We start from the raw sequence: 24,206 nt of genomic DNA, 5'->3' as shown, positions 1-24,206 counted from the left end.
TTCTAATAGTGAATTCAAACCACTCCTGAAGAATTTAGCTTTATATTCAATTTCAGTATTCAGAGAAGCAAAATCTCATGAGTAGGTTCTGCTAAAAAAAAAAAAATCCTATGTTCACTTAATCAAACATTCTTGAAATTTAGGAAGTTGGAGAATTATTAATATACTGACTTCAATCTTCTGCTTAACATGCTTCAGCAGGTACCCGATTTTTAACATCCTAACTCTTCATTTGGGTATACTCAAAATTGCTAAAGATCATTATCTCTAAAGGGGAAAACTAAGATGTGTTTTAAAAATTTTAATTGTTTTGAAATTTAATATGGAGTTTTAATTTTCTACATGGATACAAATTAACACTGCATTTAATTTTACTTTTATTTTATTGTTCTTTTTAAATTTCTTAAAAATTTTAATTGGAGGATAATTGCCTTACAATATTGTGTTGGCTTCCAGCAAACAATGTGAATAAGCGATAAGAATACGTTATGTCCCCCTATTTTTATTTTACAATTTAAAAAAAGGAAATTAAACAGTCCTTGTAATATTAACCTTAGCAGTAAAGATGCGAAGGTAACTAGGCTCCTGCATTAGCTCCAACAAAAATCGGCGCTCCGCAGAAGAATAGACTACAGCTAAAGCTAGGAGGAACATTTATGTCAAGTGTGGCTTATATTACCCAAGAGAGATCACTTTTTGAGTTTATCTGTAACCATGAGAGAAAATTAGTTAAAATTTCAATACAAAATGATACAGGCCATCCCTACCTCTCAAAACCCAAAATCATCCACTGATTAAGACCATCTAAATCCTTCTTCGCTTCCTTCCCTTCACTGTTCACCTGAAACCACGACAACATTGTTAACTGGCCATGTGCTATACTTAGTTGCTCAGTTGTGTTCTACTCTTTGCAATCCCATGGACTGCAGCCCACCAGGCTCCTCTGTCCATGGAATTCTCCAGACAAGAATACTGGAGTGGGTTGCCATTCCCCTCTCCCAGGGATCTTCCCAACCCATGGATTGAAACCGGGTCTCTTGCATTGCAGGCAGACTCTTTAAAGTCTGAGCTACCAGGGAAGGCCCAGTACAAAGTAAGAAGTTAAAAAAAATAATAATTTAAATATGTCCTATATATTATAGCTAATGAACTTCAACCCCATTTTTGGAGGGGTGGTGGTGATTGGATACATGAGGGGTGTTGGGTTGGTATGATGATTTATTACTTAATCTGGATGGTTTGATTTTGTAAAACTTCAGTAGCCTGCACACTTATGATAGTTCAATAAAAACTTTCCTTAAAAACTGAACTCTATAAGGCAAGTCAATTAGTTCAATTCAGTCACTCAGTTGTGTCCCACTCTTTGTGACCCCATGGACTGTAGCATGCCAGCCTTCCCTGTCCATCACCAACTCCCAGAGCTTGCTGAAACTCATGTCCATCGAGTTAGTGATGCCATCCAACCATCTCATCCTCTGTCATCCCCTTCTCCTCCCGCCTTTAAACTTTCCCATCATCAGGGTCATTTCCAATGAGTCAATTCTTTGCATCAGGTGGCCAAAGTATTGGAGTTTCAGCTTCAACATCAGTTCTTCCAATGAATATTCAGGACTGATTTCCTTTAGGATTTACTGGTTTGGTCTCCTTGCAGTCCAAGGGACTCTCAAGAGTCTTCTCCAATACCACAGTTCAAAAGCATCAATTCTTCGGTACTCAGCTTTCTTTACAGACCAACTCTCACATCCATACATGACCACTGGAAAAACCATAGCCTTGACTAGACGGACCTTGGTTGGCAAAGTAATGTCTCTGATTTTTAATATGCTATCTAGGTTGGTCATAGCTTTTCTTCCAAGGAGCAACCATCTTTTCATTTCATGGCTGTAGTCACCATCTGCAGTAATTTTGGAGCCCCAAAAAATAAACTCAGTCACTGTTTCCATTGTTTCCCCATCTATTTGCCATGAAGTGACGAGACCAAATGACATGATCTTAGTTTTCTGAGTGTTGAGTTTTAAGCCAACTTTTTCACTCTCCTCTTTCACTTTCATCAAGAAGCTCTTTACTTCTTCTTTGCTTTCTGCCATAAGGAAGGGGTCATCTGCATATCTGAGATTCTTGATATTTCTCTCTGCTTCATTCAGCCAGGCATTTCCAATCATGTATTCTGCATATAAATTAAATAAGCAAGGTGACAATATACAGCCTTGACGTACTCCTTTCCCGATTTTGAACCAGTCCATTGTTTCAGGTCTGGTTCTAACTGTTGCTTCTTGACCTACATACAGATTTCTTAGGAGGCAGGTCAGGTGGTCCGGTATTCCCATCTCTTTAAGAATTTCCCACAGTATGCTGTGATCTACATAGTCAAAGGCTTTGGCATAGTAAATAAAGCAGAAGTAGATGTTTTTCTGGAACTCTCTTGCATTTTCTTTGATCCAACAGACATTGGTAATTTGATCTTACTATACTATAAGCAAGTAAGCAAACATAAAAGTAGTTCTAATGGTACATTGGTAAACAGTAGTGAAGAAAAAATTTTTAAAACAAAAAAAGAAAGAACAGTGAAAAGGTAAGTCAGTACCAACCCCTCTGGTTTTTGTCCAATTTTAATCACTGAAGTATTAAATGTTTTTTTCACATTAGCAAGATTTTGCAGACAGGAATCCAGCCCATAACTGCGCGTTTATTATTCTGACATGTTATACACATAGAGTGCCTGATCTGGGCACAGACATAAGCAGCACTATGGTGCAGCTTGAAGACAATCAAGGAAGGTAAGAGTCAAATTCCTTAGAAGAAAGAAATTCATAAAATGGGAAGTCTTAGAAGATATGTGTATAAATCAAGGCAAGATGGTTTAAAACCTTTAGATACATCAGCTTCATTTACAAAACACCCTAAAAACTCTGGTCACTTCACACCAAAGTAGGCAATAAAACATTCAATTGTACACATTGTCACACCTGCTCTACCGACTAATAACAATCCTAGGTAGGGCAACTCATGAACTTGGGCCTGGTGTGAATTTCTCAGCATTGGAGTCATCTGTAGTAAAGGGAGTTAACAGAGCTTAGTGTATTAAAGAAACTATATTGCCCTTTCCATCAAAATTTACTGAATAACAAGATATAACAATCCCCTGCCAAGACACAAAATAACAGGAAGAGTTAGAAATGTCTGTCAAAAATTAACAATTATGGGAAAGTGTTAAAGACCACCCGGTAAAGAAGAAAGATTTTGGAGAAAAGATTAAAACTGTTTTAAGAACAAAGGCAAAACATAGTCAGACTGGCTTAGAACGTTCTGCTCCCAGTCAGAATATGTTGTTAGGCTTCCTATGTGTGACCTAACCTTAACAACTACCTTCAAGAAAAGAAGGCAAGTACAGCATGATAAAAGTAGAATAGAATTGAACCACTAGGGACTTCCCTGGTGGTTCAGTGGCTAAAACTCCATGCTCCCAATGCAGGGGGACTGGGTTGGATCCCTGGTTGGGGAACTAGATCCCACATGCTGCAACTAAGACCAGTGAAGCCAAATAAAAAATAAACAAATAAATAATCTAAAAAAGAATTCAACCACTATTACCACACATAGGTCTGCACACACACATGAGAAAATATACATCAAATCACAAAATGCTTGATTTAGGTTAATGTTTAATATCAAATACAGGACAAATGTAAACTATGCAAAATGAAAAGTAAGTTTAAAGCAATACTATATATATTCCAAGGGACTCTCAAAAGTCTTCTCCAACATCACTGATAGAATTTTTAGGTTGCTTTGCAGAATATATATATATATTCTCCCTTGGACTGCAAGGAGATCCAACCAGTCCATCCTAAAGGAGATCAGTCCCAGGTGATCATTGGAAGGACTGATGTTGAAGCTGAAAGTCCAATACTCTGGCCACCTGATGCAAAGAGCTGACTCATTGGAAAAGACCCTGATGCTGGGAAAGATTGAGGGCAGGAGGAGAAGGGGACAACAGAGGATGAGATGGTGGGATGGCATCACCAACTTGATGGACATGGGTTTAGGTGAACTCCGGGAGTTGGTGATGGACAGGGAGGCCTGGTGTGCTGCAGTTCATGGGGTCGCAAAGGGTCAGACACGACTGAGTGACTGAACTGAACTGAATTACTGTTATGCTAGAGAAGGGATGAAAGAAAGGAAGAATCATCCAAAATCCTACCACTTTAGCCAGCCACCTTGCTCTTTTGGATCACTTAGTCAAGGGGAAGCCAGCTGCCATGAGTAGACATTCATGCTTTTGCTGGTGGTGGTGGTTTAGTTGCTACATCTTGTCTGACTCTTGAGATCCCATAGACTGTAGCCTACCAGGTTCCTCTGTCCATGGGATTTCCCAGGCAAAAATAAAGGAGTTTGAGTGGGTTGCCATTTCCTTCTCCTCATGCTTTGTTCAGTTCAGTTCAGTTCAGTTCAGTCGCTCAGTCATGTCCAACTCTCCGCGACCCCATGAATCACAGCACGCCAGGCCTCCCTGTCCATCACCAACTCCTGGAGTTCATTCAAACCCATGTCCACAGAGTCAGTGATGCCATCCAGCCATCTCATTCTCCGTCGTCCGCTTCTCCTCCCGCCCCCAACCTTTCCCAGCATCAGAGTCTTTTCCAGTGAGTCAACCCGTCGCATGAGGTGGCCAAAGTATTGCAGTTTCAGCTTTAGCATCAGTCCCTCCAATGAACATCCAGGATTGATCTCCTTTAGAATGGACTGGTTGGATCTCCTTGCAGTATAAGGGACTCTCAAGAGTCTTCTCCAACACCACAGTTCAAAAGCATCGATTCTTTGGCGATCAGCCTTCTTCACAGTCCAACTCTCACATCCATACATGACCACGGGAAAAACCATTGCCTTGACTAGACGGACCTTTGTTGGCAAAGTAATGTCTCTGCTTTTTAATGTACTATCAAGGTTGGTCATAACTTTCCTTCCAAGGAGCAAGTGTCTTTTAATTTCATGGCTGCAATCAGCATCTGCAGTGATTTTGGAGCCCAAAAAAATAAAGTCTGACACTGTTTCCACTGTTTTTCCATCTATTTCCCATGAAGTGATGTACGTCAAGGTTGTATATTGCTTATTTAACTTATATGCAGAGTACATCATGAGGAACGCTGGGCTGGAAGAAGCACAAGCTGGAATCAAGATTGCTGGGAGAAATATCAATAACCTCAGATATGCAGATGACACTACCCTTATGGCAGAAAGTGAAGAGGAACTCAAAAGCCTCTTGATGAAAGCGAAAGAGGAGAGTGAAAAAGTTGGCTTGAAGCTCAGCATTCAGAAAACAAAGATCATGGCATCTGGTCCCATGCTTTGTTACTTAAAGGCAAATAAGTAAAAGAGTAGGAAATATCAAACAGATATAGATTAACAAACCTATGTAAATTATCAGTGTCAAATATTGGGAACCAATCCCTACCACTTATTTCTACCAATGTGCAAGGTACTATGTAGGGGCAAAACACAAAAGAACAGTAACCATATCCTAAGGAAATATATAAGGTGGGGAGATGGTTCTTAGGGTCCCTGAGAACCTAGCAATGTTGTATTTTTCACGTAGGTAGTAGCTTGTGTGCTCAGCTGCTCAGTTGTGTCTGACTCTTTGCAACCCTGTAAACTGTAGCCCACCAGGCCCTTCTGTCCGCGGGATTTTTAAGACAAGAATACTAGAAAATGGGTTGCCATTTCCTTCTCCAGGTAGTAGCTTGATGAGTATTCAATTTATAATTATAGGCAAACTCTAACTTTATGATCTTTTTTCTTGAAATATTTCATAATGAAGAATGTTGATGTTTAACAGCATTATTTTGTGAATTAAGATCTACAAATTAATGTGTTTTTCTGCCTTTAGAGAAGCTAGAGATAAGGAAGATAGTTACATTTTATAATGTCAATATAGTATCTTTAACATATTGATGTGGGTTTCCCTGATAGCTGAGACGCTAAAGAATCTGCCTGCAATGAGGGAGACTTGGGTTCTATTCCTGGGTTGGGAAGATACCCAGGAGAAGGGAATAGTTACCCACTCCAGTATTCTTGCCTGGAGAATTCCATGAACAGAGGAGCCTCGCGGGCTACAGTCCATGGGGTTGCAGAGTCAGAAACAAGTGAGTGACTAACATTTTCACTTAGCATATTGATATTTTTAGTGAAAAAGAGATACTGAATTTTATGAATAGCCTGTCTCCAAAATGCCCCCCATCATCACCACCACCTAATATTTTTGTCTTTGCATAGTCCCGTCCTACACTAAATAAGGGTCAGCTATGTAGCAACTTCTGAGGTTAAATGTCATAAATGACATTGTGGCTTCCTTGTTATATTTTGACTGACTCACCCTGGGGAAAAATAAGCTGCTATGACTGAGAAAACACTTTAAGAAGTCCCATGATAAGAAAGTGAGTCTTGGGACTTCCCTGGCAATTCAGTAGTTAAGAATCCTTCTAGCCACCTATTGCATAACACATGGTACTCTGCTCGAAGTCATGCACCAGCCTGGAAGGGAGAGGGGTTTGGGGGAGAACAAATACACACATAGGTATGGCATAGTCCCTTTGCTGTTCACCTGAAACTAGCACATTGTTAATCAGCTATATGCCAATACAAAATAAAAAGTTCAAAGTTTGGGGGAAAAAAAAAGAATCCACCTTGCAGTACAGGAGACCTGGGTTCCATCAAAGGTCAGGGAACTAAGATCCCACATGCTACAGGACAACTAAGCCCTCATGCCACAACTAGAGAGTCTGAGCGCTGCAACGAAATATTCCACATGAACGAGTATCCCAAGTGCCACAACTAAGACCCAACATATCCAAATTAAAAAAGTAACTAAAGCCTCCTGCACATGACATGGGACATAGACTCTCTAGCAACTCCCGCTCCCGTCAAGTTCTGAAATGATAAAGATCTCTTCTGGAAGCACCCTCCTAAGTTACCCAGATTTCTGACTCACAAAATTGATGAGATAATAAATGTTTGTTGCTCAAAGCTACTAAATCTGAGTAATCTGTAAAACATCAACAATAGAGCTCATCAAGAATAATAATTAGATAAGCTTGAAAGTGAAAGTGAAGTCATGTCTGACTCTTTGTGACCTCGTGGACTGTAGCCTACCAGGCTCCTCTGTCCATGGGATTCTCCAGGCAAGAGTACTGGAGTGGGTTGCCATTTCCTTCTCCTCAGATTGCTGTTTATAAAACATAAACCAGATAGATAACATGTGTATGTGTGTGTGTGTGCGTGTGCATGCATGCTCAGTCCATTAAGTTGTGTCCCAATCTTTGAGACCCCATGGACTGTAGCCCACCAGGCTCCTCTGGCCATGGGATTATGCGGGCAAGAATACTGGAGTGGAGACTTCCCTGGTGGACCAGTGGCTAAGACTCCATGCTCCCAAATCAGGGGGCCCAGTTTCAATATCTGGTTAGAGAACTAGATCCCAAATGCCCCAACTAAGACTTGGTACGGCCAAATAAATAAATAAACAGTTAAAAAAAAAGAGAATACTGGATTGGGTTGCCATGCTCTCCACCGAATCACCCGGGTCTCCTGCAACACCTGCATTTTAGGTAGATTCTTTACCTCTGAAACATGAGGGAAGTCATAGGGATTTTAATATATCCCAAGTTAAAATACTTCAAAGATTTCATATTCATGGACTAAAACTCATGATGGCCTAATAAAACCACTTAGGCTACTGTTTCTGCCAATTTACATTCTGCCATTTTATATTCACTTGCTTCCATTCTCTACCTCCTCTACTTCACTAGATTTCTGATTATTAAAGAATGCACTCTCTTCCTCGACCTTTGTACTTGCTTTTCTCTCTGCCTAGGAATGTTCTTCCTTGTGCTCTTAGGGGTATTCTTTGCATACAAGGCTCCTTCTTGTCACTCACTTCTCAGCTTAAAAGTTCTCTCCCAAAGAGAGGAAAAAGATAAGTAGACCATGTTTAAAGAAATTTAAATTTGGAATTACTTTATTAGAATAACTGTATTAAATGAAAAAAAGAATTTACTAGTTTAAATTTTAAAGGGGAATATAAATTTGTCATTATATATTATATGATTGTACACCTGAGGTATAAAGAGAAATAAATTGAAAAACAGGAAGCATGTAAACTATAGGAAAAAAACACTACAGAAGGACAAAGAAAGACATCAACAAACGGAAAAGGATAGCATGTAGGATAAGAAGACTAAATATCAAAACTGTAAATTCTCCAAACTCTAAAGATTTCAATCAAAATATCAAAAGAAATTTATTCTTACAAAGATACTGGTGATTATAAACTCATATGGAAAAATAAACAAGGCAAGAAGAGTCAGGAAATTGCTGAAGGATTAACTCTATCAGATATGAAATACATTTTTAAACCCAAATAATCAGAGTAAGCTGATTATGATGCAGGAGAAACATAACAATGTGGTAGAATATAAAATCTAAATTTGAAAATATATATAAATAGGAAAAAGACGAACAATTATTTACTAAGTAGTGTTGTTTACCCTACGTAAGTAGGGTAGTCCGTTGAAAAACTATAAGTTGTGACTAACATTTTACATACAAGAGGAATAAAATAGGTAAGTGTAAGAAAATGAAATAAAAAAAGAAAAATGAAACCATTCAAATATTATAAAAAGAAAATTTGCAAAATATTTATAAGCTAGAAGTTGTAAAATTTTTTCTAATTAAGATACACTAAAGCAGTCCCAGGGATGGGGGACCCTGGTGGGCTTCTGTCTATGGGGTCACATAGAGTCGGACATGACTGAAGTGATGCAGCAGCAGCAGCAGCAAAGCAGTCCTGGGTGTTCATAGGAAGGACTGATGCTCAAGATGAAACTCCAATACTTTGGCCACCTCAAGAGAGTGAAAAAGTTGGCTTGAAGCTCAACATTCAGAAAACTAAGATCATGGCATCTGGTCCCATCACTTCATGGGAAATAGATGGGGAAACAGTGGAAACAGTATCAGACTTTATTTTTTGGGGCTCCAAAATCACTGCGGATGCTGATTGCAGCCATGAAATTAAAAGAAGCTTACTCCTTGGAAGGAAATTTATGACCAACCTAGACAGCATATTAAAAAGCAGAGACATTACTTTGCCAACAAAGGTCCATCTAGTCAAGGCTATGGTTTTTCCAGTGGTCATGTATGGATGTGAAAGTTAGACTGTGGAGAAAGCTGAGTGCCGAAGAATTGATGCTTTTGAACTGTGGTGTTGGAGAAGATTCTTGAGAGTCCCTTGGACTGTGAGGAGATATAACCAGTCCATTCTAAAGGAGATCAGTCCTGGGTGTTCGTTTGAAGGACTGATGCTAAAGCTGAAATTCCCAATACTTTGGCCACCTCATGCGACTCACTGGAAAAGACTCTGATGCTGGGAGGGATTGGGGGCAGGAGGAGAAGGGGATGACAGAGAATGAGATGGCTAGATGGCATCACCGACTTGATGGAGGTAAGTTTGAGTGAACTCAGGTAGTTGGTGATGGACAGGGAGTCCTGGCGTGCTGTGATTCATGGGGTCGCAAAGAATCGGACACAACTGAGCGACTGAACTGAACTGAAAGCCATAAAAGCAAAGCTTTTCATTAAAAATTTAACTTAAATTTTCATCTCATTAAAAAAAATCAGAATGTTAAAAAATATGACAATGAAGGACTCCTGTGACTGTTCAGTGGTTAAGACTATGCTTCCACTGAAAGGGGCATGAGTTTCATCGCTTGTTGGGGAACTAAGATCCCCTAAATTAAAAAACAGCAACAAAAAAAGCAAACAGAAAACATTTGCAACTTATCACAAATGATTAATTTTCTAAAGAACCTTCTATAAAAATCAATAGAAGCCAAAAAACCCAACAGAAAAAAATGGATAATGTGTATTATTTCTTACTTTAAAATGTTTTGAAACAACTTTTTCAAGAGTGAATAAAATATAAAAATAAAGATCACTAAACAGTGTTTAGGTTTATCTTCACCAAAACTCTTACATGTGGTGATTGGCTTGTTTGGGTTTATGTTGTGGAAATTGAGAAACCGTGTAACTTTCACAGTTGAGTTGACAGGACTGTACACAGTAAGACAAGAAGTTGATCCTTGGGAAACAGTACTTCACAAGCACTGACACCACCCCGATCCAAGTGTCACCTCAAATACTAAAATGAAGGAAACTTCAGGGAAAATTTTATGCTTCTAGGGAACATTTCAGAAAATTTTAGTTCTTGAGAAGCAAGATGACACCAGGAAACATTCATGTGACTATTATAGAGTAAGCGAACTTTAGTCTAAAATGCGTTTGTGATAGCTGATATGACTCAGGGCCAGTTTTTTCCCTTCTACACAATGAAATGACTGATAAACTTTAATTCACACTTGTATCCCCAGTATCTAGCCCAGAGCCTGCCAATGAAAAATTCTCAATAAACACAAGTTCCTTCACTTACCTTTCTCATCCTAAAATTCTATTTATCTTCCAAATTCACTCACACTGAACAAATTAAAGGCAGGTATCTTATTTGGGACTCGATTCTATTGCACAAAACAGAAAACTACCTAATAGGTTTTAAAGAAATGAAAAAAAATTCTGTTATGTTAGAGAAATCCAGGTTTAAGAGGCCTGAGGATGGGACTTCCCTGGTGGCCCAGAGGTTGATTCCAAGCTCCCAAAACAGGGGGCCCAGGTTCAATCCCTGATCAGGAAACTAGATCGTACAGCAATTCTACTGGTATCAGAGATGCAGGCTCCTTTCATCTCCTCATCTTAACACATATCTTCTATTATCAAGTCAATTCATAGTTTCACATGTTTTCTGTATCTCCAACTATTGAACCCATGTTCTATAGATGATGAGGGAGGAGACAGATACAAAAGAGTACATTCTGTATGGTTCTAATGATATAGAAATTATCTAAAAGATCTTTATAGACATGGAGGTTAAAATAGTGGTTATTATACATGGAGTTACCAATGGGGAGCAGGCAAAGGAGCCTTCAGGGGAGCTACAAAGATTTACTTCGCTGTCTGGGGTAGTGTTATATGTGTGGAGAATCACTTGATATTTTGATAAGACTATGCACTCCAAATAGACTGAAGAAACTGAAAGTATTCTGACACATTTAGTGTTCATGCCCAGTTCTTGTGCTTATCACTGCTGTCACCTTCCAGAGGTTGGTTGAAAAATAACCAAAATAGAGATTTCCCTGGCAGTGCAGTGGTTAGGATTCCCTGTGCTCCCACTGTAGGGAGTGTAGGTTCGATCCTTGGTCAGAGAACTAAGATCCCACATGCCAGATCAAAAATAAAAACAAAACAAACAAAGACATAGAGTTTGCTAGAACAAAAGAAAGTACACCAATCGTCTTGCTTCAGGAATAGCCAGGTTCAAACCCTCTGTTTTTTGGTTGTTTTTTTTTTTTTTAATTTTTTTTGCTCTTCTGAATTGGGCATAAAAATAATGACTTTTCCTTTTCCAAAATCTTAAGAGTCCCTCTGTGGGGATTTATGAGGCAATGTATGTCAAGTACTTAACATGGTGCCTGATATTTAATGAAAGGTAGTCGTTACTGTTATTATTTATTATCATCATGATAGTCATCATTACAAACAAATAGGAGACGGTCTCAACTGATCCTTTAGTGAAAATTTCCAAAGAAACTGGTCAACATACTTGTGAATGTGAATTTCCTCCTGAAAATATACATTTGGCTAGGCAAGTAATGACACTGTTTCTCTGTTGAGAACTTTCAAAAGAAGCTAAGTCCAGTTCTTACCTCTGATAGCACCACAGTTTTAGAAAACTCAAAGTAGTTATAGAAATAATTTTGGAAATATGTTGTAAATTTTTTATTTTGCTTTCAATATTGCATGACCTTCATTAAGGTGGCCCCATGAAACAAATGGGCTTTCCTGGTAGCTCAGCTGGGAAAGAATCCGGCTGCAATGTAGGAGACCCTGGTTCGATTCCTGGGTTGGGAAGATCCCCTGGAGAAGGGATAGGCTACCCACTCCAGTGCTCTTGGGCTTCCCTGGTGGCTCAGATAGTAAAGAATCCACCTGCAATGCAGGAGACCTGGGTTCAGTCCCTGGGTTGGGAAGATCCCCTGGAAAAGGGAATGGCAACCCATTCCAGAATTCTTGCCTGGAGATTTCCATGGACAGAGAAGCCTGGCAAGCTATAGTCCATGGGGTTGCAATGAGTCAGACATGACTGAGCAAGTAAAGCACATACATATATATTTATTTACTATTTATTTATGCTGTCTAATTAGAAGCACACTCTATACTCTCTAAAAAGTAACAACAATAACAAACAAACAAAAAAAAACTGGTAAGAATGATGACTCTAGATCACTATATACAGACTAGGAATGCCATACCCTTTTGTTCATTAACATAAAAAGCCCAGGCTAAGACAAATAGCTTCCTTATTTCCCTGGGAATAACGGAGGTGGGTATTTTCCTAGTCAATGTTTCATGGAAAAAATTAACTAACTTAGTTTTTATGTAGAGTAAATACATTTTGGAAAATGTGTAAGTACAAAATACTTACCCACTTAGCAACTGGACACCCATTAGAACTTTTTCCTTCTTTCCCCGTATACACTACTATTTCTATCCTTATTGCATTTCCTTTTTGACCATACCTAAGTATGAAACACAGTGAAGGGAAAATCATTGAAATAAACTTTTAACATCTTTATGGGCATAAGATAAAGATTTACAGAAGCACAAAAATCAAACACTCCTCATAATAATAACTTTGTTAAAAATTTACTTGTGTGTGGCAGATATTTTGGTTGTCCAGTTCTATTTACTTGTCCTTAAGGATCACTCTTTTTAAAAAAATGGCCTGGCTCCAAGACAAGCAAAACCAATGTGAATGTAGTGTTGACAAAGGTAATTTTAACTATTTCTACGATTATACAATAATATAAAAATAAGTATGTCTGCATTTAACAAAGACAGCCTTGCTTCATGAGGGTCTTTATTGAGTTCCCAGTGGCTCGTGTGAATGACTTGGCAGGGACACCATGACACTGGGCTTTTCCTGGGTCCTAAGAAACATCCAACTCATATTCCTGAAGTTTTTCCATTAACCTCCTGTTTGTTCCCAGAGATCATATCTCTGCATTGAGTTAGGTCCCCAATAATGAATGATTTTAACAGGGAAACATATTTCCTCACCTATTCTCCATGATTTCCCTGACAGCAGCAACACTTGGTCCTGCCCCAAGGTGTGTATAATATGGGCCTTTGTCTTTTTGTATAACTCGATCTGTGGAAGGAACAAGATTATTAGACCCAAAGCTTTACAGAATTGCATAGGGGCACGGAAGAGCTATTTTTACTTTTTTTTTTTTTTAATTCAGAACAATGAATCTTGACAAGATTTTGGTAAGCTTTAGTAATTAAAAACTATGTCAATAGGCCCTGGAGTGTAACTTATCCCTTTTTTCTGCTTCTAATTAATCCATTCTTTCTCTAAGAATCAGAGAAGGAAAAACATATTTTAAGTTCTGGGTAGCATTTATTCTCAGATCTTCTGCTTTAAAAAAAGATCTTTAAAAATTGAGGTACGAAATTAATTTATCCTAGAGCAATACATCTTAAAAGCATTGCCTCAGAATTCTATTAAAATTGAGCCTTCCCCCCAAATTGAGCCCAACAATTGCACTGCTAATTTATTTTATTACACACATGCCTAACTATTTATAATGCACATGTACACAAGAATCTTCATTGTTACAATATGTAAGGTCAAAAGAGAGAAACACTGAATCTTTCAATTAAGTAATAGTTTAAATTTGAGGTTATTTGTACAGTAGAATATGATACAGCTATTAAAAAAATAGCATTTACAGACACTGAAAAATCCAATTTAAAAAGTAAGCTGCAAATGGAGTATGTTTTAAAAGTTTTAAATTTTGTAAAACTTGTAAAAATTTTTACAAAAAAATTTTGCAAAAATTAAAACCACTAACAATATTAATAGAAAAACTGTAGCAGCCGTTTTCCTCTAGAAAAAGATACTTGCACCATATTTCTGTATCATTTGAGTTTTTGTGAATATGAATTAAGTACTTCTTAGAAAATGTTATTTTTAATTTGGCCTCTGAGAATCATGTCTAACTAGAATCAATGGGGAATGCATGTCTCCCTACACCAAAAGGTTATTGCTGCTGCTAAGTCGCTTCAGTCGTGTCCGACTCTGTGCGACCCCATAGATGGCAGCCCACCAGGCTCCCCCGTCCCTGGGATTCTCCAGGCAAGAACACTGGAATGGGCTGCCATTTCCTTCTCCAATAAAAGGTTATTACTTACCATTTAAATTGGATATCCAATACAACATAGGATTATTTTTGTGGCTACTTAAGCAAGATAGCAGTGAATAATTTTTAATTTATTGGTGATCTAAAGCAGGACTTCCCAGGTGTCTTAGTGGTAAAGAATCTGCCTGCCAATACAGGAGACATGGGTTCGATGCCTAGGTCGGGAAGATACCCTGGATAAGGAAGCAGCAACCAACTCTAGCATTCTTGCCTGGGAAATCCCATGGACAGAGGAGCCTGACAGGCTACAGTCCATGGGGTTGCAAAAGAGTTGGACATGACTTTGCGATTAAATAACACAAAAATCTAGAGCAATGGTTCTTAATCAGGGATGGTTTTGCCAAAGGGGATATTTAGCAATATTTTGAATTGTGACAACTGTATGCATGTATGTGTGTGTGTTATTGCTAGCTAGTGAAGAGTCCAGGGATGCCACTAAACAGCCTACAACAGATAAAGCAATAGATAACAAACACACAGATAGCAAATAATTCAGTTCAGTTCAGTTCAGTCGCTCAGTTGTGTCCGACTCTCCGCGACCCCATGAATCACAGCACGCCAGGCCTCCCTGTCCATCACCAACTCCCGGAATTCATTCAAACCCCACCTAAAATGCCAATAAATTTGAGGAACACTAACTACTCTAGTTTTGCTAGGGCATAACACTTTCTTAGAAATCCTTTACACCCTTGTATATGATTGGGATACTTTACCCTCACTTGGGATGATTTCCGAGTCTGCTCTTTTGTTTTTCTTTTTAAATTCCCATCTCTACACAATGAACACAATAATCTCAAATGGAACAATTATAGGAAAACATGTAACTGACAGTGCGTTATTACATAGTTCCAGATCCACTGCAGGTACTGAATAAACTTTGAAAGCCTGGCTGTCTCAGTTTCTACAATGTTACAAGATAGTATGTATAAGGAAAGAGTTTTCAAACTAGCTAATCATCTTATCGAAACTATGTATAGGGTTAAATTAGACTAGCTCAGGTCTATATAAATTTATGGCATTTTAAAGACTTCTTTTCAAAAAATAAAAATAAAGACTTCTTTTCCATGTTCAATGACATTTTTTTGAAAAAAGGTCTCTTTTCCAGATTTTTGATGCAACAGAGGGTGGAAGTTACAAATACAGCCTCTGGAGCTGGGAATGTCTGTCTTTGAATTCCAGTTTAATCATTTACTAACTATGAACTTCTCTGATTCAATCTCTTCACTTGTAAAATGGGGATAATGAGCCTTCCCTTTGGTGGGTTTTTGTTAATATCACAAGTCAAGGATGCAGCAGTTATGAGACTTGCAGGAAAAGCTTTGGAATTGGAGCCATTATCATTACTACACTCTTCTGTCCTTGGTCTGAGAATCTCTCTTTCTCAGTTCAACCCCACTCAGACAGCACTGTCACCCCTTCAGACTGTCCGACCCTTCTAAAAGGCTCTTCATTCTGAGAGGAACCTATCTTTGGTGCCTGGCATGAGGTAGGTTGTCAAAACAGTGCTGAATGATGGACAGAAAAATGGAAGGATTCATTTCAGAATATTAAATGCACTTTGAATAATCAAGAACTGAAAGTAATTGTTATACTTCACTATTTTTTCTATTGTGGTTAAAAAAGTATATCAGAATGATATACTTACTCCATCCTTCCAGTCAATCCTTTAACTGCCCATTCTGGAATATACCAATGAATCATTTTCTTCTTGATTGGGTTAGCAATTACACAGATACTTTTCTTATGGTTATTTAAGTTATACATATATTTTGTGTTCTCTGCATACGTATTTAAAAAATACAATTTAAAAATACATGTTTTTGTTTATTATTTTTTAAATACATATTTTTAAACAAAAGGCCTAAGGGTTGAAATTTTTCTGAATATAGGAAGAATAAACTGATAAAGTATTAATGGAATTCATTCTTATGATGTGCACAATAAACAACTTGAGAGACATCTAGCTTGAGCGAAATCAAATTTTCCACTTAAGAAACTTTCTGAATTACCAGTTGCATGATCCATTTATCTGACCCGTGTCAATAAGGTCCCACAGAAAAATGGGTATAGAATTACTTAGTCCATCCTAGCTAGAATATGAATGGGGCCAAAATGTCACATATAAAAACATAAATCAAACTTTATTTGATCATGACTTGAGGCAATTAAGGCAAGAAAAAAATGAAACACACATTCATGCACTTACCAAGACAGTTGCAAGTAGGCAATTCAGAATCTTTCGTTGTGGACACCAGGGTTTTTGTAGGATTGGTAAAGAAGTTCATCGCATAATCATTAAAACTTTTCTGTGCACTGTTTATTGGGGAAAATTCTGATGTTCCAACACTAGATGAACAGACATCCTCTTCACTTTTGGTAGAAACCACTGTAATTCCACCTGAACATACTACGTTTAGGTTCCTGAGAATTTGTGCTGGATCTGGTAAAGGGGTCTCATGAGAGATACCAGGAAATGTTGGCAGTCTCTGATGCATGGGTTGGTCTTTAACATCCTCTTGGAACTGTCTTTGGTCACTGCCATCCAGGACATTAGCACACTGGTTGGTTGGAGAGGCTGGCTGGAGTAAAGGATGAGCTTTCTGATTGACATTCACTGTTGACTGTACCTGAGTATATGCATTTTCTGTAAACGCCTGCCCACTGGATTCTGTTTTTAACTGGATTATGGGGATAGAATCCAAGGGTTCAACCTTCATCTTTTCCTGTGCTAATTCAGGATAATATCTCTCAAATTTTATCTGAGCGAGTGGAGGAAATAATTTTTTGTGTTCTAATGCTGAACTTGTTTGAGTTAGTGGTTTCCATACTTTAGTTAGGGGAGGAATTTTTCCCAATAGAATGGGAAAATCATGTGGACCAAATTGACCAAATCTTTGAAATTTAGATGCTATCCAAATGTCATGTAATTTACTATACTCATATGACAACTGTTCCTGCTTTTTCTGGTCATTTGCTTGACAACTTATGATCATGTGCTTTTTTTTCCGTCTATCTCTTGATGGAGTAGATTTTGTCTTTTTCTGGATTGTGTTCTTTTGCTTTGTTACTGATGAGCCTTGATTAGTTTGTACACTGGAAGTTGGTTTCTGTGGTGTTGTGCCCATCTCCTGGTTATACTTTTGCTGTACATTATATGCAACAAGGCTTGTTGGTGTATTTTCAACTTTTTTGTCCTCTGGTTTCACATAATTGAATTTAATCATTGATGCAAGTTGTGTTAACTGTGCGGCAACATCTTCTTCTATTTTACTATGAACTGAATCTTGACATGATGAATCATCCTTTGAATCCAACTTGATGCTGTTGTCCAGTGACTGGTTACAATACTCTGATTTGCTAGTTATTGTGGTCAACTGCTGCAAATTCCTAGAACTGTCAAGAGTAATCCTACCTTGAGCAATATTTTTATTGGTATCAGTTTTAGATGAATTTGATATAAAAAGTGATATTGAATTTGTGACCGTTGAATTTTGCTGTGCCTTTGTGGATGGTTGGTCACTAGGTGAGCTGTTGTGTGACTTAGAAATGATATTTTGGCCATTGAACACTACAGCATTGCATGAGCTTTGTTTTTCCAAAGACGGACAGTGATGAAGGCTCTGTGGCTCCCCTTTTAAGTTTGGGTCTTGGAGATCTTTTCTCACAGAATACAGAATAGCTTTACAGCTGTTAAGCAAACTAGCTGTTCTCTGTTCTGTTTCTTCATCCTTCTCTGACTTTGATGGAGAGGAATTTTCTGATGGGGCTTCTGAAAGTTGTGTGAGAGCTTCTATGGCCACTACTTGTTCTAGTGTTAATCTCCTATCTTTCATTAGGGATAGGAGACTTGGTTGAAGTGTAGATCCTCCTTTTACTTCTCTATTTGCTATAATTTCTAGGGATTTTGGTTGATCACTTTCATTGTGTATACTAGTATGACTATTTAAGTTGCAGTTCACAGGATCCGGGAAAGACTTACAATTAAAGCCAGGCTTCTGAATAACCAGAACATTACTCTTCCCCTTGAGATGATCACAGCTCGCACTGGTAGCAATGGTGCTCATGACATTGTTATGGTTTGCGGTGTCTTTCAGGAATTTATAAGGATTGTTTTCAAATGCCTTGCCAAGTTCTTCAATGTTGATTTTTTTAAAAGACACATTTGTTTCAGTTGGTAAATAGTGTACATTTTTAATGCCATTTCTTACAGTTTGTGCAAACAATTTTTGAGGTTCAAGGAGGTCAGTAAGTAGAATTTTTTTCCTGTCATCTTCAGAGTTTTTCAAATTTTCAACTTCTGTTTTAATTGTACTAAATTCTCCTTTGACATGATCAGTTAAGTGTGACTTCTTGTTTTGTGTCCAATTCTCCACTTCAATTCCTGTCATACTTTCTTCATTTTTAGTTACATTTTCTAAGGGACATGAATTCACTTCCAATCTCTGTTCTTCCTCATGAGCACAACTACTGTATTCCATGGATTCTGACTTGGGGCCATTTACTAGTTTGTTGTCAAAATTTGCCTATAAAATAAACACAGAAATTACTCATATAATCTACTCCAATATCTGAGGAAGAGTCATAAGAACTCTACAACTTAAAAGCAACTAAATGTGAAATCCTTGAAAACATTTTATTTTCACTTTTTATATTTTCCAATAAGTTATAAAGAATCAATAAGGGGAAAAGAAAAAAGAAAGGTAGGAACCATCTTAATCCCATGCCTGTTAATATTTTGGTATATTCATTTTTTCCAAAATAAAATTTTTTTACAATTAAAAAAAATTGTAAAATATTTTCACAATTGGTGTCATTCAATGAGCAATACCTACTATTTCAATGTAAACTGTAATGAGACACTCACATACAAAAAATCATACATCATCATAGGTAAATCTATGGCTGATTCATGTTGGTGTTTGGTAGAAACAAACAATACTGTAAAGCAATTATCCTTCAATTAAATAAATTTAAAAATATATCGAGTTGACTCACTGGAAAAGATTCTGATGCTGGGAAGGATTGGGGGCGGGAGGAGAAGGGGATGACAGAGAATGAGATGGCTGGATGGCATCACCGACTCGATGGACATGAGTTTGAGTGAACTCTGGGAGTTGGTGATGGACAGGGAGGCCTGGTGTGCTGTGATTCATGGGGTCGCAAAGAGTCGGACACGACTGAGCGACTGAACTGAACTCATAAATAATTATATAGCTTGCTGAATTTTCACAAAACTGCTATGTACCCAAATCCCACCAAGAAATTTACATCTAATAAAAAAGGTCCTACATCATTGCACATATATATTTAATATCCTATGATAAACCATAATGGAAAAGAATATAAAAAAGAATTTATATACATATAACAAACACTTTGCTGTACAGCAGTTACACTGCAAATCAACTATATTTTGATTTAAAAATTTAAAAGTTAATTTAAAAAAACTTATCATCATCACTCCATCACACCACTGATTTGACATCTTAGATTTCTTTTGCTTATTTCCATATTTTATACCACTGATTTTCTTTTACTCAAAATTATATTTGTGGTAGTCATCCATGTTGTAAAGTATAATTCTAACCCATTGATTCCTCCTGCTATACAGTAATTCATTGATTGAATATATTTTTTTCTACTTTTTTCTATTTTTTCAATGTATTTTTCAATTCTACTGTAGATGGACATTCATTTTTGTTTTTGGCTACAACAAAGTACATTATAACATATTACTGTTATCTTCTGGTGAACTTATATATACATGGGGTGGACGGAAGTGCTGGATCATTCAGTGTGTGTATTAATATATATGTACGTACACCTTCAGTTTTAGGAGACAGGCCAAAGAATTTTCTACAGTGATTATCGATATATACTCCCACAAGAATTGTTAATATGTTTCCATTTTTGTTAACAATTAGTTCACATTCTTATCAAAACTTAGCATTTTCTGTCTTAACAAATTAACCATTCTGGTGAGTGGATAGTGATATCAATTTTTAAAATTTTTTTGAGATGAACTTCACGTAAGATAAAATTCATCATTTTACCATTTAAAGTTGTATAATTCTATGATTGTATTCACAATATTTTGCAAAAATCACCTTTAATTCCCGAACACTGCCATTGTTTCTGAGTGAAACATTGAACTCATTAAGGAATCAGTATTTCCCTCTCTGCTCCTGCTAAGTCGGTTCAGTCTTGTCCGACTTTGTGCGAACCAATAGACAGTAGCCCACCAGGCACCCCCGTCCCTGGGATTCTCCAGGCAAGAACACTGGAGTGGGTTGCCATTTCCTTCTCCAATGCATGAAAGTGAAAAGTGAAAGTGAATTCATGTCCAACTCTTATCGACCCCACCAGGCTCCTCCGTCCATGGGATTTTCCAGGCAAGAGTACTGGAGTGGGGTACCATTGCCTTCTCCGATTACCCTCTCTAATCTCTATTTTTTGTAAACCTTGAAACAAGGATTTCCCTGGCAGCCCAGTGGTTAAGACTCTGCACTCTCAATGCAAGGGGGCACAGGTTTGATCCCTGGTCAGAAAACTAAGATCCCGACTGCTGCACAGTGCTCATCCAAAGTTATACCACAGGATGACACAAGAGGGGACATTTCTGTCAGGAGCAAATGGAAAATAATCTTTATATTTAACATGGTGATAGATGTTTTAGTCAATGCCTGAAAGACAGTAAAATCTAATTATAAAAATACTGAAAAAATTATGATATAATTGACTCTAATAGAAAAACCAAGAGTATTGACTAAAAAGAAAAAAAGATTCAGAGTTCAGAAGGGCCGTATCTAATTTCCTGTCAGGGTACAGGTTACATAGGCAATGTTTAACATGTCAAAATTCATTTTAAAAATGCAATATCATATATACATTATCCTATATGTATATTACATACACATAACAACTTTGTAAAAAAAAGATAGTCAATTTTTTAAAAAAAGCAGTATATAAAATTTTAATATTAAAAGGAATAATAAGTTAAGCATTCCAGGTAAATAAACAAATTAAGAGACTAAGTTCAATAACATTTAATATTATTGTTAAAATGCTGGCATTTGTAAGCAGCAGAGAAAATTATCAATTTCTTAATAATGACAAGAAAGAAGTTTGATCCTTATAACATACAACAAAAATTCCAGATATATTAATAATTTAAATAGAAGAAAATTTAGAAAGTAGGAAAAATCTTCCAAAGCAAGAACAAAAAGTGGCAAGGCATAAAAAAGACAGACTCCTTTGATTACATATAATATTAACACTCTGAAAGGCAAAGACATCATAATTTGCTTTTTAAATTGCTGATCACAACCTGAGTCCCAATACCAACTTCATGCTTTGTAACAAATGGTTTTTAATAGAATATTAAAGAAAAACAAGTATACTATGTTTAGTAAAGATAAGTATTATCATAAAAATCTTTTATGTATGGTTTTTTTGTCCAAGTACTGAATAATGATGTAAACTGTATTCACTGCCTGATATGCATAGTTACTTACAAAGGTAGGAGAAACATTGTCACAATTAAAGTGAAAATTTTATTGAAAAATTTTTATATTGAAATTTTTAAAAAATCGACTGGAAAAATATAAGATATATAGTTACTGTTCTTAATGAAAAAAAATTCCTGAGAAATTAAAAAGGAAAATGACTCAACAGAATACTGAGGAAAGAAGAGGCATAAGTAATTCACTTAGGTGGAAATCAAAAGGATGAAAATCTATCCAACTTCTTACCAGAAGAAAATGAAAATAAATGCAATCCAAATTGCAAAAATAAAATGTAAGCAAATCATAATACAATATAACATTTAGAGAAAGTATGAAATAAACCCTCATATATTCACACTGTGAATTAATGTGTAGTCATTATTCTATGTATCAATCCAGTGATTGCATGGCAAGATATTCATAATATATCATTAACCCAAAATAACATGTGATAACATGATAAATTAAAATATCTCTTTTAATTTAAAATATACAAACAGTAGGAATTCCCTGGCAGTCCAATGCTTAGGACTCAGCACTATCACTGCCTTGGCCCAGGTTCAATCCCTGGTCAGGGAACTAAGATCTCACAAGCTTTGCTGGCATGGTAAAACAAAAGATACATCCAAATAATGTATTCATCACAAAGTGGATATAGAGGGAACATACCTCAACATAATAAAGACCATTATAATAAGCCATAAGCCATAGCTAACATCATATTCAACAGTGAAAAGCTGAAAGCATACCCTGTAAGATCAGAAACAAGACAAGGATACTTGCTCTTACTACTTTTCTTCATAGTATTGGTAGTCCTAGACATGGCAATCAGACAGAAAGAAGAAATAAAAGATGGCTAAAGATATCACATGAAAGATGTTCAGCATCACTAATCAGAGAAATGCAAATCAAAACCACAACGAGATATCACTTCACATCAGAATGTCTATCATCAAGAAGACCACAAATAGCAAATGTTGGTGAAGATGTGGAGAAAAGGGAACTCTTATACATTGTTGGTAGGGATATAAATTGGTGCAGCCACTATGGAGAACAGTATTGAGGTTTCCTCAACAAAGTAAAAATAGAATTACCACGTGATCCAGCAATTCCACTCCTAGATATTTATCTAAAGAATTTGGAAAACTCAGCAGTTGCCACAGGACTGGAAAAGGTCAGTCTTCATTCCAATCCCAAAGAAAGGCAATGCCAAAGAATGCTCAAACTACTGAACAACTGCACTCATCTCACACGCTAGTAAAGTCATGCTCAAAATTCTCCAAGCCAGGCTTCAGCAATATGTGAACCGTGAACTTCTAGATGTTCAACCAGGTTTTAGAAAAGGCAGAGGCACCAGAGATCAAATTGCCAACATCCGCTGGATCATGGAGAAAGCAAGAGAGTTCCAGAAAAACATCTATTTCTGCTTCATTGACTATGCCAAAGCCTTTGACTGTGTGGATCACAATAAACTGTGGAAAATTCTGAAAGAGATGGGAATACCAGACCACCTGACCTGCCTCTTGACAAACCTGTATACAGGTCAGGAAGCAACAGTCAGAACTGTACATGGAACAACAGACTGGTTCCAAATAGGAAAAGGAGTACATCAAGGCTGTATATTGTCACCTTGCTTATTTAACTTATATGTAGAGTACATCATGAGGAACGCTGGGCTGGAGGAAGCACAAGCTGGAATCAAGATTGCTGGGAGAAATATCAACAACCTCAGATATGCAGATGACACTACCCTTATGGCAGAAAGTGAAGAGGAACTCAAAGGCCTCTTGATGAAAGTGAAAGAGGAGAGTGAAAAGGTTGGCTTGAAGCTCAACATTTAGAAAACAAAGATCATGGCATCTGGTCCCATCACTTCATGGGAAATAGATGGGGAAACAGTGGAAAACAGTGTCAGACTTTATTTTTTGGGGGGGCTCCAAAATCACTGCAGATGCTGATTGCAGCCAGGAAATTAAAAGACACTTACTCCTTGGAAGGAAAGTTATGACCAACCTAGATAACATATTAAAAAGCAGAGACATTACTTTGCCAACAAAGGTCCGTCTAGTCAAGGCTATGGTTTTTCCAGTGGTCATGTATGGATGTGAGAGTTGGACTGTGAAGAAAGCTGATCGCCGAAGAATTGATGCTTTTGAACTGTGGTGCTGGAGAAGACTCTTGAGAGTCCCTTGGACTGCAAGGAGATCAGCCAGTCCATTCTAAAGGAGATCAATCCTGGGTGTTCATTGGAAGGACTGATGTTAAAGCTGAAACTGCAAATCTTTGGCCACCTCATGCGACAAGTTGACTCACTGGAAAAGACTCTGATGCTGGGAAA

General features: G+C 37.3%; 1 protein-coding gene across 4 annotated transcripts in view; it reads right to left on the bottom strand.

Moving 5' to 3' along the window:
- The window catches only part of TET1 (tet methylcytosine dioxygenase 1), a 147,865-nt gene that overhangs the window by 34,390 nt on the left and 89,269 nt on the right, over nucleotides 1-24,206 (bottom strand). For all 4 annotated transcript variants that reach the window (XM_055425598.2, XM_055425599.2, XM_088841931.1 and 1 more), the window contains 3 exons: nucleotides 16,570-18,886; nucleotides 13,219-13,309; nucleotides 12,584-12,677 (listed from right to left, as the gene is read on the bottom strand). In XM_055425598.2, coding sequence (XP_055281573.2) covers nucleotides 12,584-12,677; nucleotides 13,219-13,309; nucleotides 16,570-18,886 — 2,502 coding nt within the window. The remainder of the gene's footprint in view (nucleotides 1-12,583; nucleotides 12,678-13,218; nucleotides 13,310-16,569; nucleotides 18,887-24,206) is intronic.

This window comes from Moschus berezovskii, chromosome 12 (genome assembly GCF_049115385.1).
Source record: "Moschus berezovskii isolate FMDL1 chromosome 12, NW_MosBer_1.0, whole genome shotgun sequence".
Taxonomy (NCBI): Eukaryota; Metazoa; Chordata; class Mammalia; order Artiodactyla; family Moschidae; genus Moschus; species Moschus berezovskii.
The sequence above is the reverse complement of the archived record's forward strand: the minus strand, read 5'-3'. Positions and strand labels throughout refer to the sequence as shown.